The sequence below is a fragment of the Lepisosteus oculatus genome, chromosome 3 (genome assembly GCF_040954835.1).
Source record: "Lepisosteus oculatus isolate fLepOcu1 chromosome 3, fLepOcu1.hap2, whole genome shotgun sequence".
Classification (NCBI taxonomy): Eukaryota; Metazoa; Chordata; class Actinopteri; order Semionotiformes; family Lepisosteidae; genus Lepisosteus; species Lepisosteus oculatus.
This window is the reverse complement of record NC_090698.1, coordinates 59,500,498-59,518,493: the sequence shown is the minus strand read 5'-3', so window position 1 is coordinate 59,518,493 and position 17,996 is coordinate 59,500,498. Positions and strand designations below refer to the sequence as shown.

The window sequence follows — 17,996 nt, the reverse complement described above, 5'->3', positions numbered from 1 at the left end:
GTATTTGACACAAACTAATTTTATTAAAATAGAAAATATGAAAACCTGTCTCAAGCTTTCTGAAACCGATTAAGTAAATTACAGATGAAAAATTTACATAATAATAATTCCCAATTTTTCAGTGCACACACCAAAATTCCAGGGTCATCTAGTGTACCACCTGGGGGTGTACCACCTGAGTACGTGTACCACAGTGAGAACCACTGCTCTAAACCGTCTTGAAGTAATTAATGATCAGTGGACTGTTATTCCACTGTATTTTCAAAACAATTAACCCAAACAGGTCAACGATATCAATACATATGATAGCAAGGTATGGAACGCACCTCCATTTCAGCCTGCTGACGCGCCAGCGTAATGTTAAATAAATCCAATGTTCTTTCAGGTTGCTGAAAATGCAGAGAAGACATAACAGATCAATACATAGAGCCTTAAGATACAAAAACATCCGATCAACTGCAGTTTTTGATTAATTTGATTTTAGGAGCATTACCAATACAATTATTACAAACCTCAAGTCTCTTTAAAAGATCCTCACTTGGCTTCTTGCTGGTTATTTTCATTTTATACAATTCTTTGTACTTCTTCACTTCCTGTCTGTGCTTCCGGATGTGGTGCCATGACCACATGTGAAGACCAGGCTTTACATTCACCTCCAATATTCCTGTTATTACGTACTGCCACCTGGTTGCAAAGAAAACATGAATTTACATTCAATTGAAAAAGACATCTCCTGTTGGGAAATACAAATGACCATACTGGCATACAGCAATAAAAAACTTTCACTGAAAGCAAGCATATGTATTGTATATATTTAGAAAACTGGAATACCATTGGTAAGCATTTGTGTGAACAGGAACATCTGGTCGGTACTTCCTGTATGGCAAATTTCTTGACATCATATCCACGGATCCAAGAAGCTCCAAAATGCTTATGTACTGAAATACAATATTTCAACAATGAAAAACAGATTAATTATTTGTTGAATTCCCCCTGCACATTCTTCACCATAGTTAAACCATTGAAGCAGAACTTAATCCTCCAAATCTAGTTAATATTTACTATAGTTTTATCTGTTAATGACTATAGTTCTATCTGTTATGCACTCAGCCTCTTCTATTTGATTACAATGTTAAATCTAATTCAACTTATACAGTAACTTACCTGAGGTCTGTTGAGATCAATGGCAACTTCTGGGAGGTTAACGACCAAGTCCATTTTTGGTGAGGAAAAGTCAACGTCTGCACGTGGATTCATACGAAGTTTAGCTCTGGTCGATATTGGACGAAATACTATAAACAAACAAATAATATTTCAAATCATTTTGAAAAAAATATTTATTCTAACAGTATTTGCAATGGATCGTTTCGTTAATTGATTGCTTAAAAAAGAAGTGAAAAATATTTCTAAAATTAACTGATGATTTTATATATAATGATGGAAAAAAAAGAAACGCAACACCTCCTCCTCCACACTCTGGCCCTCCCGTCTGAATGGAACAGGCTAAAGAGTGTCTCATCCGTGAAGAGGACCTGATGCCACTGCTGACGAGTCGTCGCAGCCTCTGTCTGGCCCAAGCCAGTCGGGTGTGACGTCTAGGAGGTGTGAGCAGAGGGCCTCTGACAGGCCGCCTTGCTCTAAGGCCAGCAGCATGGAGCCTCACTGTCCTGTCACTGATGCGGGCATTGTGTCCGCCGGCGGTTTCAGCAGCTGTACAGGGAGCTGATCTGAAACGATCTCTCAAATTGACCAGTCTGATGTGTCGGTGTAGTCACTCTAAGGCGACCAGATCTTGGAAGGTCATCTATCTTGCCGGGCTATTGAAACCTTCTCTGCAGTCAGGATACAGTGGACCGGCTTACTCCATAGTGTCTGGTAACGCCGTCACACGACATGTCTGCCTGCAGCATGCCAATGTCCCTCTCCCTGGCTTCTGGTGACATTCGAGGTATTATGGAATGCACAGAAAACTGACTGAGTGTGGCCTTTTTCTCTCAGTGATCTAAGCTTTGAATTAAGGCCTTTTTAAAGGTGACCTGATCATGCATTGTTCCACCTGGACCTCTTTGGGTAAAAGTTCACCTAACGAGCTTTTGTGTGATTGGCAAGTTGCAATGCCTCACTGCACAAGCTGTATTGCTGTATTGCTGGTCAGAGGGATTTTTGTGAAACTACATAAGCTGTAACAATAGTATTCTCATTACAGAAAAGGTTGTGTTGCTTTTTTCCATCAGTATATATTTCTGAGATATATAAAGCAATAAAGAAATAAAGCAACCCAAACAAATTACAGTGTCCTCCCAATTTTTCCTGCAACCCAACTATAATTAAATAATCCTGCAAAAATGTATGAAGACAACTTAAGATGGCAATTTGCAATACTTTGTATCCTGAAGACACCATTGTGTACTGGATATCTCTAACTCCTTCCTTTGAATTTATATTGGCCTCCCAAACCACTTATTTTACATGAAGGAACTAGAGTATATCTATAATTCGAAGAGATACTGTTGCTTACTAAAATCATAGTCCTGTGGTATCAAATTGTGCATTGCAATGCTGGTCTTCAAACTTCTCTAAATAGAAAAAGAACAAATAAGAAATTAGAAACAGAACCTTTAACATTAAGAGCACAAATTTCTGAAATAGTTTTCAGTCACATGAAATTGTTCATTTGTGAACATTTTAAATTATCTTAATAGTGGCACATGTAGAGCATGAAGAACAAATGAATGGTGTCTTCACCTTCTGTATAGAATGTAGTATATAATCTAGTCATTATTTGCCAGTTGTGTGCCTTAATCCATTTATTACATGATCAGTTCTCTAACATAAAAGAAGGTGCAAAGTTCGGAAACTTGCTTTGCTCTTTTAATGTGCGAAGTGAGCGGCTACAATTACAATCTGCTACTACCTGTCTTCCTGCAAAAAAATCCTAAACAATCAAAAGGAAAAAAAGTTTGTTTTATTAGTAAAAATGGTATCTGTTGCATGAAAAGCAGACAAAACCTGATGCCAACGTGACTGATTACTCACCAGGGCTTCTCCAGGGCTGTGAACTGAGTAGAGTTCTGAATTTACATTCCAGTATGCAAAGAGATTATCCAGACGAACAAGCTGCAAACAAACCACCATCTAACATTATAAACATATTAAACATCTACAGTATTTTACAGCAAGAGTTACAAGTAATCCTTGCTGCAGTCACACGGAGAACAAAAATAAAATCTAATTTAAAAAAGGACTTATTGACTACAGTTACAGGTTTGGAAACTATATATTTTATGTTAAACAGTACCATTCAAAACGAGAAAAAACAACAAAGTAGTTTTTGTAAACTTTTCTTTTACTTGCGGTTTTCAAAATCTGAATCTCTTATTAAAAGACTAGAAGCTATTTTTATTTACTTAAATTATAGCAATTTAATACTGGAAATAACAATAAGCAAATTAAATTGCTCAATTAACCAAGCAATCAAAGACAACTGCACCTTAAAAAATAACTTGGCTTTGTCATCCAGTAGACATGGGTTCCAATTCTCATCTGCTGTCTGCAGGAAGATGACAGCTGAATTACAACACTGCTTTGTTTTAATGGGACTTAAATACTGCTTTTAAGGGGACAAGACACTGCTTGTTGTAAATTTAGAGAAAGAAAATGGAAATGCAAATAAGATCCTAATATTAAATCACATACAGTACTCCCCAGATGTATTCATACCCCCAATGAAATAGGAATTGGATAACGTGTCTTGCTTAAAACCATTCTTTAAAATGTTCTACTGTAAATTTAATAACTTTGGACAGAGGAAAGTATTTTTTAATGTTTATGTTGATCAGAAAAAATTAACTGCCAGAAAACTAGAGGGACATTTATTGGAATTAGAAATTTATAGCACTATATATTTGTATGTAATCAAGAAGGGACAAGGCACAGTAAGTGAGAACATGCAATATATTCTTAGGCAGAAGACAGGAAAAGAAGAGAGCAGTCAATTTGCAGGTCGGACTCTTGGGATACTGTGGTGCATTTTCGTACTTGAAAACTGCATCTAATGCCAGGGAGGCACTGACTTTAGCCTTGGCTTCCAAAAACATTTTGTAATTCTGTTAATATACAATTTCTGTGTTATTTTATTTTCATTGTCACTTTCATCCAACTTTTATTTATGCCCTTTTACACAGGAGAGACTTTTACTGGCGCAATCTAAGTCACCCACCAACATTCACTGACTAGTCCTGAGCCCTGATCCCACTATCCTTCACTGCAGTGGTGGGTACTTCTCGAAAGGGATTTTTATCTAATATTGGAATGAGTTGTACAAACCTAGCCAGCAATGGGGTATTAAACCAACAAAGTTTCTGATGAAGAAAGAAAAACCTGTATACTGGCTGTAAATACTGCAGGGTCATTCCTATGAACACCCTTTTGTTGGATCTCAGAATATCAAATAATTGAATCATTTTCATTTGTATTATTTTCTTAACATAAGAAACAAATAAAAGTGTAGCAAGTGACACATTGGGTTACAATCAATTTAAAGCTTGTTACGACTTTGAATGTAACATTGTCACATCTAATTTATTTACCAATAAGAAACCAATGTTTCAGTGCATTTCACTGAAGTTTATTTACTGTAATACCCCAAAATACCACATGCCTACAAATAAACTGAACTCCCCCTCCAAATCCCAAATAAAGAATACACAAGTGATCTGTGTATTCTATTCCAACCAGAGAGGATTCCCTAAAGCTTCTATATAGAGCAATTCTTACAATAATTAATGTAAACATACAGCACCTGAAGGCTGAGATTCTGAAGAGATACTCCAAATGACAAAGGGGAACCGGGATTAGTAATCTGAAAAAAAGGAATGTGCGTTTTAATTATCCCTTATTAAAACTAAAAACAACAAAATATTTGTTTTAGAAAAGTTACAGTCCAGGTACTTACATCATCTTCATATCGCACATGGATGTTGGAGATCTTCACCTGCAGGTTTTTAATTACCTGAGTGACGAGCTTTTCAACAAAAGTGTCCTGTTTTTCTAATTTGGGATTTTCTGCATGCAAAATAAAATGCATTCATTAATTGCACAATATTAAAAGGCATTTCCTCAGCCTTCAAACAAGCTTTACTTGATATCTTGGGTTCACCGAGCATGTAAACAGCTCCCCAGAAATTGTCAGCGTTAAACATGTTTGAGGTTCAGCTGAACAAATGAAAAGAGCACAAAGCATCAAAACGTCTTCAGTGCCCGAAAATCTACCTTGTTCAGCTGCTTTCAGTTTAGTGTCTTCAATTCTTTGCAGCTCCCTTTGTCGCGCCTCTTGTAACTGTTTCTCTTCTTTTTCTGCATCATATTTTATACCTAAGAGGCAGGTATTAAAAATAGGGATTAGTACCAAAGCAACTGAAACATCAGTATGTAGTTTACTATCTGATTGCTCTTTATACATTATACATCTGAAACTCCTATTCAGAAAAATAAATTGAAACTTGTCATCTGATGATCCCATTCTTTGGAAGCTATCAATTTTTATAAGAAATTTATTTTTTCCATATAGACTTTTCAAAGACAGTACATGGAGGTATCAAGCTTAATAGTTAATGAGTAAATGCTATTTTTTTCAGAGCATCCCCTCCAGAAGAAAGAAATACTGTTTACAAAGTAATATTTTCAGTATTTGTGTATACAGCAATATAGTAAATCATAGGGCACATATTAGCCCAACCTTCTTGCATAAATTTACTTCAAGAGAATAAAAGGTTTCTCATAAGTACATTCTTTTGCAAGTCTTGTTTTTGTCACATTCCTAATACAAGACTCATCAAATCAAGTGCAGAGAAACCGGTTTGTGCCAGAACCTGACAATATACAAGGGTGTGCAGGAAAGAAAAGGTAACAGATCTAATCCCTTCCCGACACACAGACACCAAATGAAATTAGTTTACAAATATTATATTCAAAGTCTTACTGGCAGTAGGAACAATCAGAAGGTATACTCCATCAAGAGTGGCTTCCACTGACTGAGAATATAGATTTTTCCATGGTATCTTCAATTCAAGCTTTCCTGAGAAACAATAAGCGTTTAAAAGTTGTGTGAAGGATTTAGTTATGCAACAAAATATCTAGCCTAATAACAATAGCAAAAAGCATAAGAATTGCAATAGGCATCAGAAAGGGAACTTTTCATGAGAAACAAGGAACATGCTGAACCATGTTTAGAATGGAGAATTCTGATGTGCATTTCTTCATTGTTTTAATGCACACTGAAGGTCATTTGTCCACTTCTCCAATTTTGTAAGGATGCCTTACTATTTTAAGAAATGCATTAAAAAGATCAGGATAAATATCGGAGGCAACCTACACAGCTTTAAATAGTCTCTCCACCTTTCTGTGCTGCATCTTCCAACATTAATTTACATGTACCTAGACTAGTGATCACGAGGTGTTAAAACTCTGAAATGATCTAATGTATTCCTTTTCTATTTTAATCCCATATTAAAAATTACACATAGCAGAGACCTAGAAGCTAGGCGAACACTTCTATTCATCTTTTCAACTATTAAAAAAATAACATACACCGCTCTTAATCACCAGAAATACACTATACACGGTTATTAATAAAAAGTGACACAGCATCCTAGAAGAAAAATCTAGTGTCAATAGCCTGAGGTGAAAGTTTCTTCAATCAACCACACAAATGTACACTTCAAATGATGAATGTGTATCATTAAACAGAGAGCATCTACCCATGGAAATGTCTTTTGAAATACTAGATGCAATGTCTCCTTCATTTAAGGAGTTGTTCCCACAGGATTCAGAGGGTTAGGCAACAAGTCTGACATATTAGTCAGGAATCAGAGAAGCCTCATCGGGATATTCACTAAACCTGCAAGCCTGAGAGAAAACACCTCACACTACGTTCTGTATCACATAATACATAAAAACTATTTAAAAATATTTTCTAGTGCTGTAATCAATAAAGCAGTATGAATAAATCATAAACTGAAATGTAATTTGTGCAAGCAAGCCTGCAGAGTGTAGAAGTTTAATTTTTAGCTCAAGTTTTCTTTATTGCCTGTTATTTTCCTAATAATAGTAAGTGTGTAATGTGATTTTTATTGGTGATCAACAGTGCATCACACCTTATCGCCTTTTAACACCCATACACTCTGAACTTTGAATAAAACTTTGCAAGGCTGCAAGATTACTTAAACTTCATATCAAAGGGGCTCATGAGGAGTATAAAGGACAAAGATTGTTCTCCAACCCTATAGTTAGTAACAGGGTACCAAATGTATTTCAAAGTATTACATTACCTCTGTCGTAAATTAAACTTTTCACGAAGTTTATAAAAATAATAAGACATACATTTAATGAAGACAAGTAGAGTATTATGGACAGGTTATGTAGTATAGTAAATCCACAAACAATACACTCGTCTTGAAGAGTTACAGTACTTTTTCTGTGTTTACTTTTTACTTATGAAGATAACTTCATGAGAGGAAGTAATAAGACAAGCAATGCTAGCATATTTAATTAAACATTCAGAATTAAAAACAAGAAACTCTATGATAATTGTACAATTTACTAGTATGACCCCATTAAGCATATTCTGTAAATCTGTAGTCATTATTTTGGTCTACTGCTCACAAGGAAAGATATTGCAGCTTACTTGGCTTAAATAAATGTCCTACACTGAGAGGCAGAAGAACTAAACCTAACCTTAACACGAATCAATCGATCAGAATCATCAAAAGCTGGTGTCTTTCAAGAAACGTCTGGATGAGATCAATCCATCACTAGCAACAAAATTGTCTAGATGAAATAAACAGAAACCTTGTTTATAATCCGTCTTATGTTCTTAATATATTCTTTGAAATACTGGCATTAATGGCACAAACATATTTTCACTGATCCTCTTTAATAATAAGCATTTAGGAGAAAAATATAGTGCTCTGATGACTAAATTAAGTTATAAACGGCTATTGTTTTACTATTTATCATTTTTAAACTTATAATGTACTTTTTTTGTCTTACTGACTATCAGAGATTTTTTCTTTTAGCATATTCCTGGAGAAAAAAGCCTTAACATTTCACTTATTCATGTGCTGGGGGTTCTGTGTTGCAAATGCCGGGGGTCTAGTTTCATACTTTCCACTGTTGTGGAATTCATTCATTAATCATTTCCTAACAAACAAACGATAAATAGGTTACTCAGAACCAAACTGCCTAGATGTTTTGAATGGCCTTCCATTTATAACCCAACTTATCTTTTTGGAGGTACACACCATTCTGTGGAATCAGTGAAGTTTGTTTGCTTTGATACTTTTCAATTTTAATACATTTTTTAAATGGAAATGGTGGATTATAATCCAACCAACGACTGGCTGGGTATATATAAAGGTAATATATAAAGAACTAAAATCTAGAATAGGCCAGTGTGTTTTCCCTTAAAGAAGCCAAGACATCAAAGATTTAAAAAAGTTAAGCTCAGATCCCTGAAGATTCACAATGCTCCTGAAAGGTCACATTTCAATCCAGCAAAAAAAAAATGTCTAACACCAAGAAAGGTGTTAAATTGACTGATCACACGCAGTCCATGAGTAAGATGCAGAACAGCACCAGTTAAGAATGTAGGAGTTTGCAAACAGTAGGAAGACATTTAACCTAGCTAGCATTTCTTCAGAGATGTGACCTGAGGATAATATTCAGATGTTTCTTGAAAGAAGAAAACATACATTTTTTTTAATTTTTTTAAATGTATCATATAGAAAACAAATAGTCAGATAATACAGTTGAAAACAATTTAAGACTTTTTAAGTAATGGCATTCCCCTAATTTACCAAATGTAAGCTGCAAAAAAGTTACAAAACAAAATTAATATAAAGCAATTGAGATGAAGAAAACATTACTGACAACCAAACTATCTTACCTATATGTCCTGCTCGAACTTTAAATGGAATATCCAATTGGCTCTGAAAGAAAAAAAATAGGGGATTTTCTTTTTGTCAAAAAGAGCATTTGTCACTATGACAGAAAAGTATTAACAAGAATTAAAACAATTAAATATTAAATACATCAATCGTCAAAGTGGTTGTGACACACAGAGTAAAACCTAATAAACAAAGATATTGCATGCATTTCACTTGATTTCTGAACACTTCTTATGGAATCATACACATCTACTTGTTTGGGACAAAAGAAAGCAACAAGTGTATTCAAATACAAGACCTAGTGTAATATTCAATTTTTGTTTATTTCCAAAACTGTTAAACACTTACCAATGCATTTTCTTTGATATCAAGATTTTTGAGTACAGCATCACCTAGAAAAAGAAAATGGAAAAAAATGGAAAATGTGTAAGAAGAAGTGCCACACAATATATCCACATGACTGGTTTAATCAAAACGGTTGTTCCACTGCAACAGCTCTAGGACAAGTCAGAAATTGTACTTTTTGTGAGAGAGGAGAGACCTATATTGCCACAAGAGAGCACTGCCCTCGTTTGAGTTCAATATAGACATTTGTGAGCTAGACGTCTTTCTAATAAAATGTATTATTAAAAAACATTGTTTATACTGTACCTACAGCAAATTCATAAAATTATCAGGAAAATTAAAAATCTTTTAAGTGACAGGTGCACTGCCATTTTATTGAACAGACATTGGTAAACTGATTACCATTTGCTAAAAAAGTTTTCTCATGAAGAGGACTGATTAGGAGTGTAAACTACAGGCTAGTAGTGCGTGTGGGTGTGGCCGCTAACAGAAGCCAAACAAGCTGCTCATCTGCACAGCTTGTTCTGCACTGGGTTAAGTTGTTTTGTAAGGTCCCATCACCTTCCTCTTCTATAGCCTGGACAAGCACTAGCTGTATACAGCTCCCTGAGCCCTATAGTAGATGCTGTACGTAACCTCACAGATTTACCATGAGACTCAAGTCTGATGAATGGGGTATCCAGAGCATAACCGTCATATTCTCATCTTGCAAGAAGCTGGTTTTACACAAGCAGCACGAGGATGTGCACTGCATGGTTTCCCAATAGGATACACCGGCAAGAATGGAGGCCATTGAGATACCAGGAACTGAGCAATATAGTGCTGTAAAGTCAGCCTAGAATTCATCGCTACAAGTGGAGTTCTGTAGTGATTTGACACTCCTGGCCAGATCATCATCATTAAAACAAAAGTCATGGCACAACTAAAGATGAATCAATTTGAAGAATTTCTCCAAGGTACTGAACATACAAAGGACTCGTTCTCTTGCTAACTGAGGTATATTGGTTATTTTCTTTTGTAAGGTTCATGTGTCTTGACATTTCAGCAGGTGACGTTACCTCATCTCCAGTGCCCAATCAAATGTCTAACCATTAATGAGGTGATTTCATGCTTATACAATAAACGCATTGCAGTCAGTCATGAAAGATCAAGTAAACCAAAATTAAGCCAAAGCCATTTAATCAATATCCTGAATCTGTATACAATAATAATACAAATGTATTATTTTTCTAAAAACATACAGTACAACTTCAGATATTATGGTATTCTACCAGCTGTACTTAAAGTAACAGTTATAACACATTAATTCACCTTTAAAATACTGCAGCATTTGAATGTCTAAACATCACTACCAATCAAAATGCTTTGCATCTGAGCCTTGTGAAACTGAAACTACACCATAATGTTGTAAATTAAGTGAATGTGCAGTACTGATAGCTTTCTCAAGGTCTGTGTCTGTTGCTGTAAATCTCATAAACAACCTTGAACAACAATTCCGCACAGTTCAGAGGGAAGGAAAACTCGAATGAAGACTATAACCGACTATTACAAACTCCAAACATTTCTTTCACTAAAATACTAACCCCTAATTAATGTAAATCTTATGCATCTCGTGTAAAACTATGCATGTAATCTAGTGATTTAGTAAGGTGCTTTACTTATATTATCATCTGTTCTCCAAAAGTTGTTTTTATTTTAGCTACACTGAGTTATCCATCTCAACTGGGAATAAAGAGGGGACTATTAATTGCATAGGAACAAAACATCAGTTCCAGAGACTAGCTCTTAAAAAATACCTTATTAGTCAGGTCCATTTCAAGGCCAAATATTCTACCATTTAATCTTATGTCCTTAACAAAACCAGAAGATTATAACATTTTTCACCAATTATAAAAAAATTCACAGTTACAAATTCTAAACTGTGCAAACATGTACAAGAAAAGCAAGATCTAGTTGCCTGGCAACAGTGTTTGCTTAGCCAAGCAAAAACCAGAATCTGACATTACTGCCTTTAAGTCCTGTCAGCCTCTGCTGCTACAGTACTGAAAACTGCACCATATAGGACCTGTGGGGTAGAATGTTTTTAGATGCTGGTGTGCACAATTTGTAATTAAAGGTCTTGATGCTGGTAACATATGATTCTAGAAAATGTTCTTAGATTTAATTTAGCAGCACACCTAATATAATCAAACACAGAAGACGTAACTATAATAATCTACAAATAAGTGCTACTGACACATGTGCCACAGAGCAAGTGGACAAAAAAACAGAAACAGGACAGAACGAAAAGCCAATCCAGGACAACAAAAGCAAACATACCCGAAGTAAGGGCTTCTACACCGGCAAAGATCATGCGTTAATAAAGCAAATGTCATCCCAGCATTCTTAGGATGATGTTTACAAACACTGGATGGTTGATTGTCCACAATTACAGTATGGCTAGTATGCTTCCCAGAAGACAATTCAGGGACTTTGGGGGAAAAAAACAGTGCGGTTGATTTGAGGCTCAAGATAAAACAGGTGAAGAACTGCAGATCAACTGACTGCACTGCAAAACAAGGCGAGTAGGCAGCTGGATTAACAACGGTCCTTCAAGAAATCCCCAGAGCAGGACACCATAGTCAGGCTGCAGTACACAACCAGCTCATTTGGCAATGCAAGTTTTTGTCCAATGGTGCGAAGTCCATTAGCAATGAACTATCCAGCAGTGGAGAACAGAGGTAGAATCAGATTAATCTTCCTCTACCATGTTCATGACAAAGCGCAAGCAGCTCCAACCTAAAGAGCTCCACAGCCCTGGGTTCTTGGTTCCAACAGTGAATAGTTCTGGAGGTTCCATAATATTATGGAGTGCATTGATCTGGCTTGGTATGGGTGCATTCATTCCCTTAGAAGTCAAGGTTATATGTTTCTATTATTTTTAGTGCTTTTCTACACTGCACTGCTGCTATAATAGATATAGTTCTGTAGTAAATAATCCAAGCACACAATGTAACAGACCACAGAACACAATAACCAAACAATTAAGAAATTGAGTAGAGCTTGAGTAGGAAGTTACATCTCTATCAAACAATATTCAAATGTACATGAGTATGTTCCTTGGTTCTTTCACTTGTATGTCAAAATGAATTTCAACAATACTACTCAGAACATTAATATAAGTTCACATAACTACAACACATTTAAGCCCATGTTCAAGAGCTTAAATGCTATTTCTTTTATAAAGTGATCAAACAAATGTTCATCCTTCATGCACATGCTAAAAAATTAACATAAAAGGAACTTTGAAATCTGACCTCAAAACACTACAACATAGCTACAGTACTGTAAGCTAGTTTATCTCTTTAAATTCTTAAACTGAATAACAGGCACACACATTTTATTCTAATGTGACAATAAAATATTGCAGTGAACCATAACCAATTATAGTACTGGAGTACTTTTTGTACTCCAAAGAATTTGGGAAGATGAAAACTTTCCACATCCTATGCCAAGTAGTTTGGACTCACTGTACTTACCACCTTTTTCACTTATATCCCTTCTCATGTTTGTATGTTTAATTTAGGTAACATAAACATTCTATTTTTATGACAAATGGTTTTGACAAATGCAGCTGAAAATAATGAACTACATAAAACATAAATACAAGTAAAGGTTTATTCCATGCTGAAAAGAAAAGAGAGACAAAGTTTAGGGTGTGTGACACTGAAGAAGACACGCCTGACGAAGCCTCCACAGCCAGAACAGTGTCTCTTTTCTTTTCTGCATGGAATAAAACTGTACCTGTTCCTTTCCAGCCTACACATGCTGACTCAGGCACCTGCTTGAACTTAATTAAAACTGGTGTTTTGCGTGATGAGTACACTCAGCACTAAGAAAGCATGAATGTAAAACATGTATGGAGTATCTAAGCGAGGTCATATTTAAAAAATATTTTTTTAAATTAATAGAATGCACTGGTATATAAGCAATCAAATACATGGTTGTTTTATTTTGACAGGATTAGTTGAAAGTCACTCAAAAATGAATTTCAAGGGTGTTAATATAAAGGCCAGCTTCCTATGATCTTGTAAAATATCACTGGCGCCCGCTCGCTGTACATTCTGAATCCCAACTTCATTAAGTTATGATGTACTGTGTTTCAGCTAAGTGGAGCCAGTTAATGTCTGGACCCTATCAGGGAAACTGTCTCACGTATTATATTATACTCATGAGTCAAAACAGAGGCAATACTTGTGAAGCTCTTGGCTCAGCTATTTTCCACACCACACTCATGTTCCTGACAGAATCCCTACCTTAGCAAAGTGAGCACCCTTTAGAAACACAAATATGATGGCAACAGGGGAAAGCTTCGTTACCACAGTGACAAATGTTTCATATCTTTTTCCCTGCTCGGTTAACCACTTCACTTCTTCTAAGCTTCACAATAGCACCCTTTGTTTTCTCTTTCTTAATTTACTGCATGGTAGTTTTTGGGACACAGTGCTCAGAGATTTACTACTGTTGCACCCCTGAAAATCAACAGTATTTCTAGGTCTAGCATTGCCATTGTAGAGTGCTATTGTAGCACTCTACATTGCCATTGTAGAGTGCCTGGACCCCTGGACTTGTGCCATGAGCTCAGAGTTCCCAGTCTGCACAGGAGCAACAAGCAAAGCACCAAACCCACTGCACAGTACTGAATATCCCCCTGCTTCACAGCCCGAGATGGACTCGGGGAGAACAGGCACAGGAACCTGGAGAGCTGTAATTCTAAATAAAGAGGGTAGCTGTACACGTTAGGCTCTGTTGCAAATGCTTTAATTCTGCAAGGCATGATGGCAGATTTCTTAAAATGATAATTGTTCATGTAGTTTAAAATAATACGTAAAAGCTTAACAAACAACAGTGTTAATTCAGTGCAGCACAACACTTTGCCCTGTTAAAAATCAGTGAAAATACAAACATTATTTAACTGCTATACAAAATATGTCCATACAGTATGTACTGTATAAACACTTAACCAGCTGGCAAAATGTGGTCACTAAAAGGAAAATAATTTTAGCTATACATATGTTAAAATTACAGGTTTAAAAAACTAAGAAAAACAATTTTCTGCTGTAGATCTCTTGGAGTATTACCATTTATGAAAGGTACAGTACTTATGCATTTGCAATGAAATACCGTCTAACTGTTTCATAGAGCCTACTCACAATGAAAGATCAATTCTGTTCAAAAGCGAGATGTACAGACTCCATTTCGCACTTTTTGAATTATATACCAGAGTAAACAACTGGGGTTATCAGACACAGTACCCACAAATAGTAATTCACACCACAGTGTATTCAGCAAATATTTTGCTAATTTGAATTTGTATTGGTTAATTCTTCTCCAAAGCAGAAGGAACCACTTAAGAAAACTGACTGAAGCTGTCCTGTTATAAAATACTTCATCTAAATAACATCAGCATTTCACAGTAGGGTAGATTTAATGCACCAGCATGGTTTCTTAGCCCTGTGCTAGATGAATCAATTAATGTACTTGAAACTGGTGTGCTATAAATGCACACCGCCAAGCTGATTCCATTGAAATCTCTTGGCTTTAGGCCTCTTTAATGCAGCCTGATAGGATTTCAGAGTCTCCTTGTAGGTATACTTGAGCACGGTCTGCCTACAGAACGCAGTTAGCTGTTTAGAGCAGCAACATTAAATTGTAAAGGTTTCTACATAAAAACAGCTTGTTAATTATTCAACAATGCAAGCACTGTGACATGTTCACAAAGCACCATGTATTAAAACAAGCAGCACAACTTAAAACAAGAGTCTATCCTATATGGACCAGCTGGGAGGCAAATATTAAGACATTAAATAACAAGTTAACAGTTAATACAAAAAGTTGACTAATCACTCTCTTTTATAACAGCTTTCCAGCACAGCATAATACACCAAACATCTTAACTGTCATAAAAAAAATCAACCTATAAGAAGAATACCAATTAAACAGGAACAGTGCTGTTGTTTCTCCATTCTGGTTCATACAGGACACAGGGAAGTGGATGTGCAGTACTCATGTTGATAATGTTCGCACACTTTCTGTTTTACTTATCTTGGTAAAAATCTATCCATCTCTCTCAATTTACGTTTCCTACAGCTGCGGATAATGCCACACAAACGGCCTCTGTGGTGTGTCCATTTCTCAAGCCTGTTTACTACATAACAACAGGATAATTGTTTAATATAGGATATTAAACAGGACAAGTTTTTTCTTTCATTACACCAAGACAAATCTTCAAAAACTCTCTACCTGATATTTCACCTTTTCTCTAAACAAAGAACGTCCCTCAATGCCAACAAAACATGTGAAGGCACGCATCTTTGCGTTCACAGATCAAGGACATTTTTCCAAATGCACATATTGTTTCACACGTCTATTTTAAAGAGAGTGTGCAATGTTTAACCACAGACAAAGTAATTAATAGCACAACTGCTAAGACCATTGTTATAATAACACACATAGTAATCTTAAAAAGATCAAGTTTAACATCACTCCGACTACTACCACTACTATAAGGCTGGAACTACATACAGAATGTAGCGATGGGCATACAATAACGTCAGTTACTCTGTGGCTGTTATCCGTAAAAACAGGGATTATGTACAGTCAGTTTCACAATGTGAAGTAGCTTAAGTAACACAGGAGGATACCGCACTGTAAGGGTGCGGTTATAGCATGCAGAATGACCCACTCCCAGTATATCCCCGATATATTTAGGATGGACAGTCGAAGAACACCAGCCAGGAATGCAAACCTAACTAGCCTAACCATTCACTGACGAAATAGGCGAGGGAAGTGTAAAGTAACATGTTAACCTTAATAAAAAACAGAAGCCAAAGGCTCGGACGGTGACTTGGCGTCTTTTCCTCCCGTGCACGTTACAGTACTATACCTCGCTCAACACCCGGGCCACCAGAGCAATTAATTTCCAGTGACCTTAACTCCCCGGGCCGGGTGAGGAAAACGCCGCTTCAAAGTCGTGATCTCAAACACATCTTCGCATTACAAGACAAGACGCTCGGACTCTGATTTTATTTTCACCTCCACTAACAAAATGTATCCTGTGAACCTTCATTTAAATAGTAAAGAGCTGGAAAGGCTACAGTAGATGTATTTTGTAGACACTGCTATCATTATAATACGGTCTGCCGTAAACAGGCGTGCCCAATGTTAACTAGTGATGATGACGGCAAGAATGCATACCGATTTAAAAGGATCTATGGAAGATATTTCACACTGTGATCGTCTGAAATTAACAGTTAAAATACGGGAACAATGGGCACATGCAGAGTGAAACAAACTTAGTAATACAAGTGGCCAACTCGTTAGGCTATACACTGTACTGCGATCGGCGGCAGTGATAATGACAGCTGGCAAGCAGCTATGTCTCTGGAAACGCTGAGGACACAGACGATTACATATCATGTAGTTTTACCTCCCCATATCCCTAGTTTGAGCTGCGAGCTGTCCAGATTCACCACGTAGTCGCCGAGAAACCTGTTCAGCACGTCAACCACCACAGACTCGAACACCATGTTGCTGTCTTCACTCCACAGAAACCATGTTGTCAGCCAACCTCGAAACTATCTAGATTTCCTGAAATAACCACACCGGAACTAGAGAGGAGGTCTTATGCGCGAAGTCGGCACTGAGCATTGAATTGGGCACGCGCGTCCCACATGGCACGCGCGTTCACGGATTAACGAAGTTGACACTGCTGGTGGACTTGGAAGATCCAAACGCCTTGAATTTGGGAAATTAGCCTAAACGTCGCATGAAGAAAATTAAAATGTTCACAGTCTTTAAAAGACTACAATAAATCATTAAATATTTAATACGATGTTTAGTAACGAAACACACATGTCTGGTTATAACGCTCTGTACCCATCAGGATAGTGTGTTTAGGATAATGAAGATATTGCAGCAAAACGATTGCTTTACTGGGAGAAATTAGGGCATATAAATATAAACATAACGGTGCTATCCAATGAGTCAAACACGGTTTTTATTTAATTTATTTTAACTGCTTTTAATGTTTTTTTTTGTTCAGAATAATTCTGAGACGGACACATTCACACCAGGGCCTGTAGGAGGAAACCCTGCAGATAGCACCCCGGGTCTGGATCCTACTGTCACTACATTGCCATCACAACAAAGCACCAGCTGAGAGATATTCAATTCAATTAAAAGGCAAGTTGGAGAACTGTGTTACATTTAAAACCAGAGAACTGAAGTGCGGCGGGATAGTCCTTATATCTCGGCAGTCACAACTCCTCCAGTCAACAGTTTCCATGAAACCCCTCTGCAGGTATCTGTGCCATCCTGGGAATTCACTACTTGCACCCAAATGCCAGCCGTCTGTTTTAAAACCCTGACCTTAAGGTAAGTGGGTATCTTTGTGCAAAACACTTAACCTCATGACAAATGTCTAATATGACTACATGCTCTTTTTGTATTAACCTCAATAAGCAAAAATACCGGTACATTCTCCTTCCACAACAGCACTATTTTCTACTATCTTGTTTTCATATACTATGTTTCAAGGTTGTAAATGATCATAAGAATTTTATCAGCATCTTTCTTTGTTCAAATACATTTGCAAAACAGAGGCAAAATTAAAAGCTTTAGGTCAGGTAACATCCAGTGCATCCAGTGCACATGCTAAATAAACAG

General features: G+C 36.6%; 1 protein-coding gene across 2 annotated transcripts in view; it reads right to left on the bottom strand.

The window, feature by feature from the left end:
• The window catches only part of vps13a (vacuolar protein sorting 13 homolog A), a 72,778-nt gene extending 55,824 nt beyond the window's left edge, over nt 1-16,954 (bottom strand). Inside the window, exons 1-14 of one of the 2 annotated variants that reach the window (XM_069187325.1) lie at nt 16,759-16,954; nt 9,294-9,337; nt 8,945-8,987; nt 5,981-6,076; nt 5,272-5,373; nt 4,955-5,064; nt 4,802-4,861; nt 3,491-3,550; nt 3,037-3,117; nt 2,519-2,576; nt 1,165-1,292; nt 832-938; nt 513-684; nt 327-389 (exon numbers count right to left, since the gene is read on the bottom strand). In XM_069187325.1, the coding sequence (XP_069043426.1) occupies nt 327-389; nt 513-684; nt 832-938; nt 1,165-1,292; nt 2,519-2,576; nt 3,037-3,117; nt 3,491-3,550; nt 4,802-4,861; nt 4,955-5,064; nt 5,272-5,373; nt 5,981-6,076; nt 8,945-8,987; nt 9,294-9,337; nt 16,759-16,858 (1,224 nt within the window). In that variant the 5' untranslated portion in view covers nt 16,859-16,954. The remainder of the gene's footprint in view (nt 1-326; nt 390-512; nt 685-831; nt 939-1,164; nt 1,293-2,518; nt 2,577-3,036; nt 3,118-3,490; nt 3,551-4,801; nt 4,862-4,954; nt 5,065-5,271; nt 5,374-5,980; nt 6,077-8,944; nt 8,988-9,293; nt 9,338-16,758) is intronic. The other variant, XM_069187324.1, reaches the window with a different exon arrangement.
• Nucleotides 16,955-17,996: the final 1,042 nt, after the last annotated feature.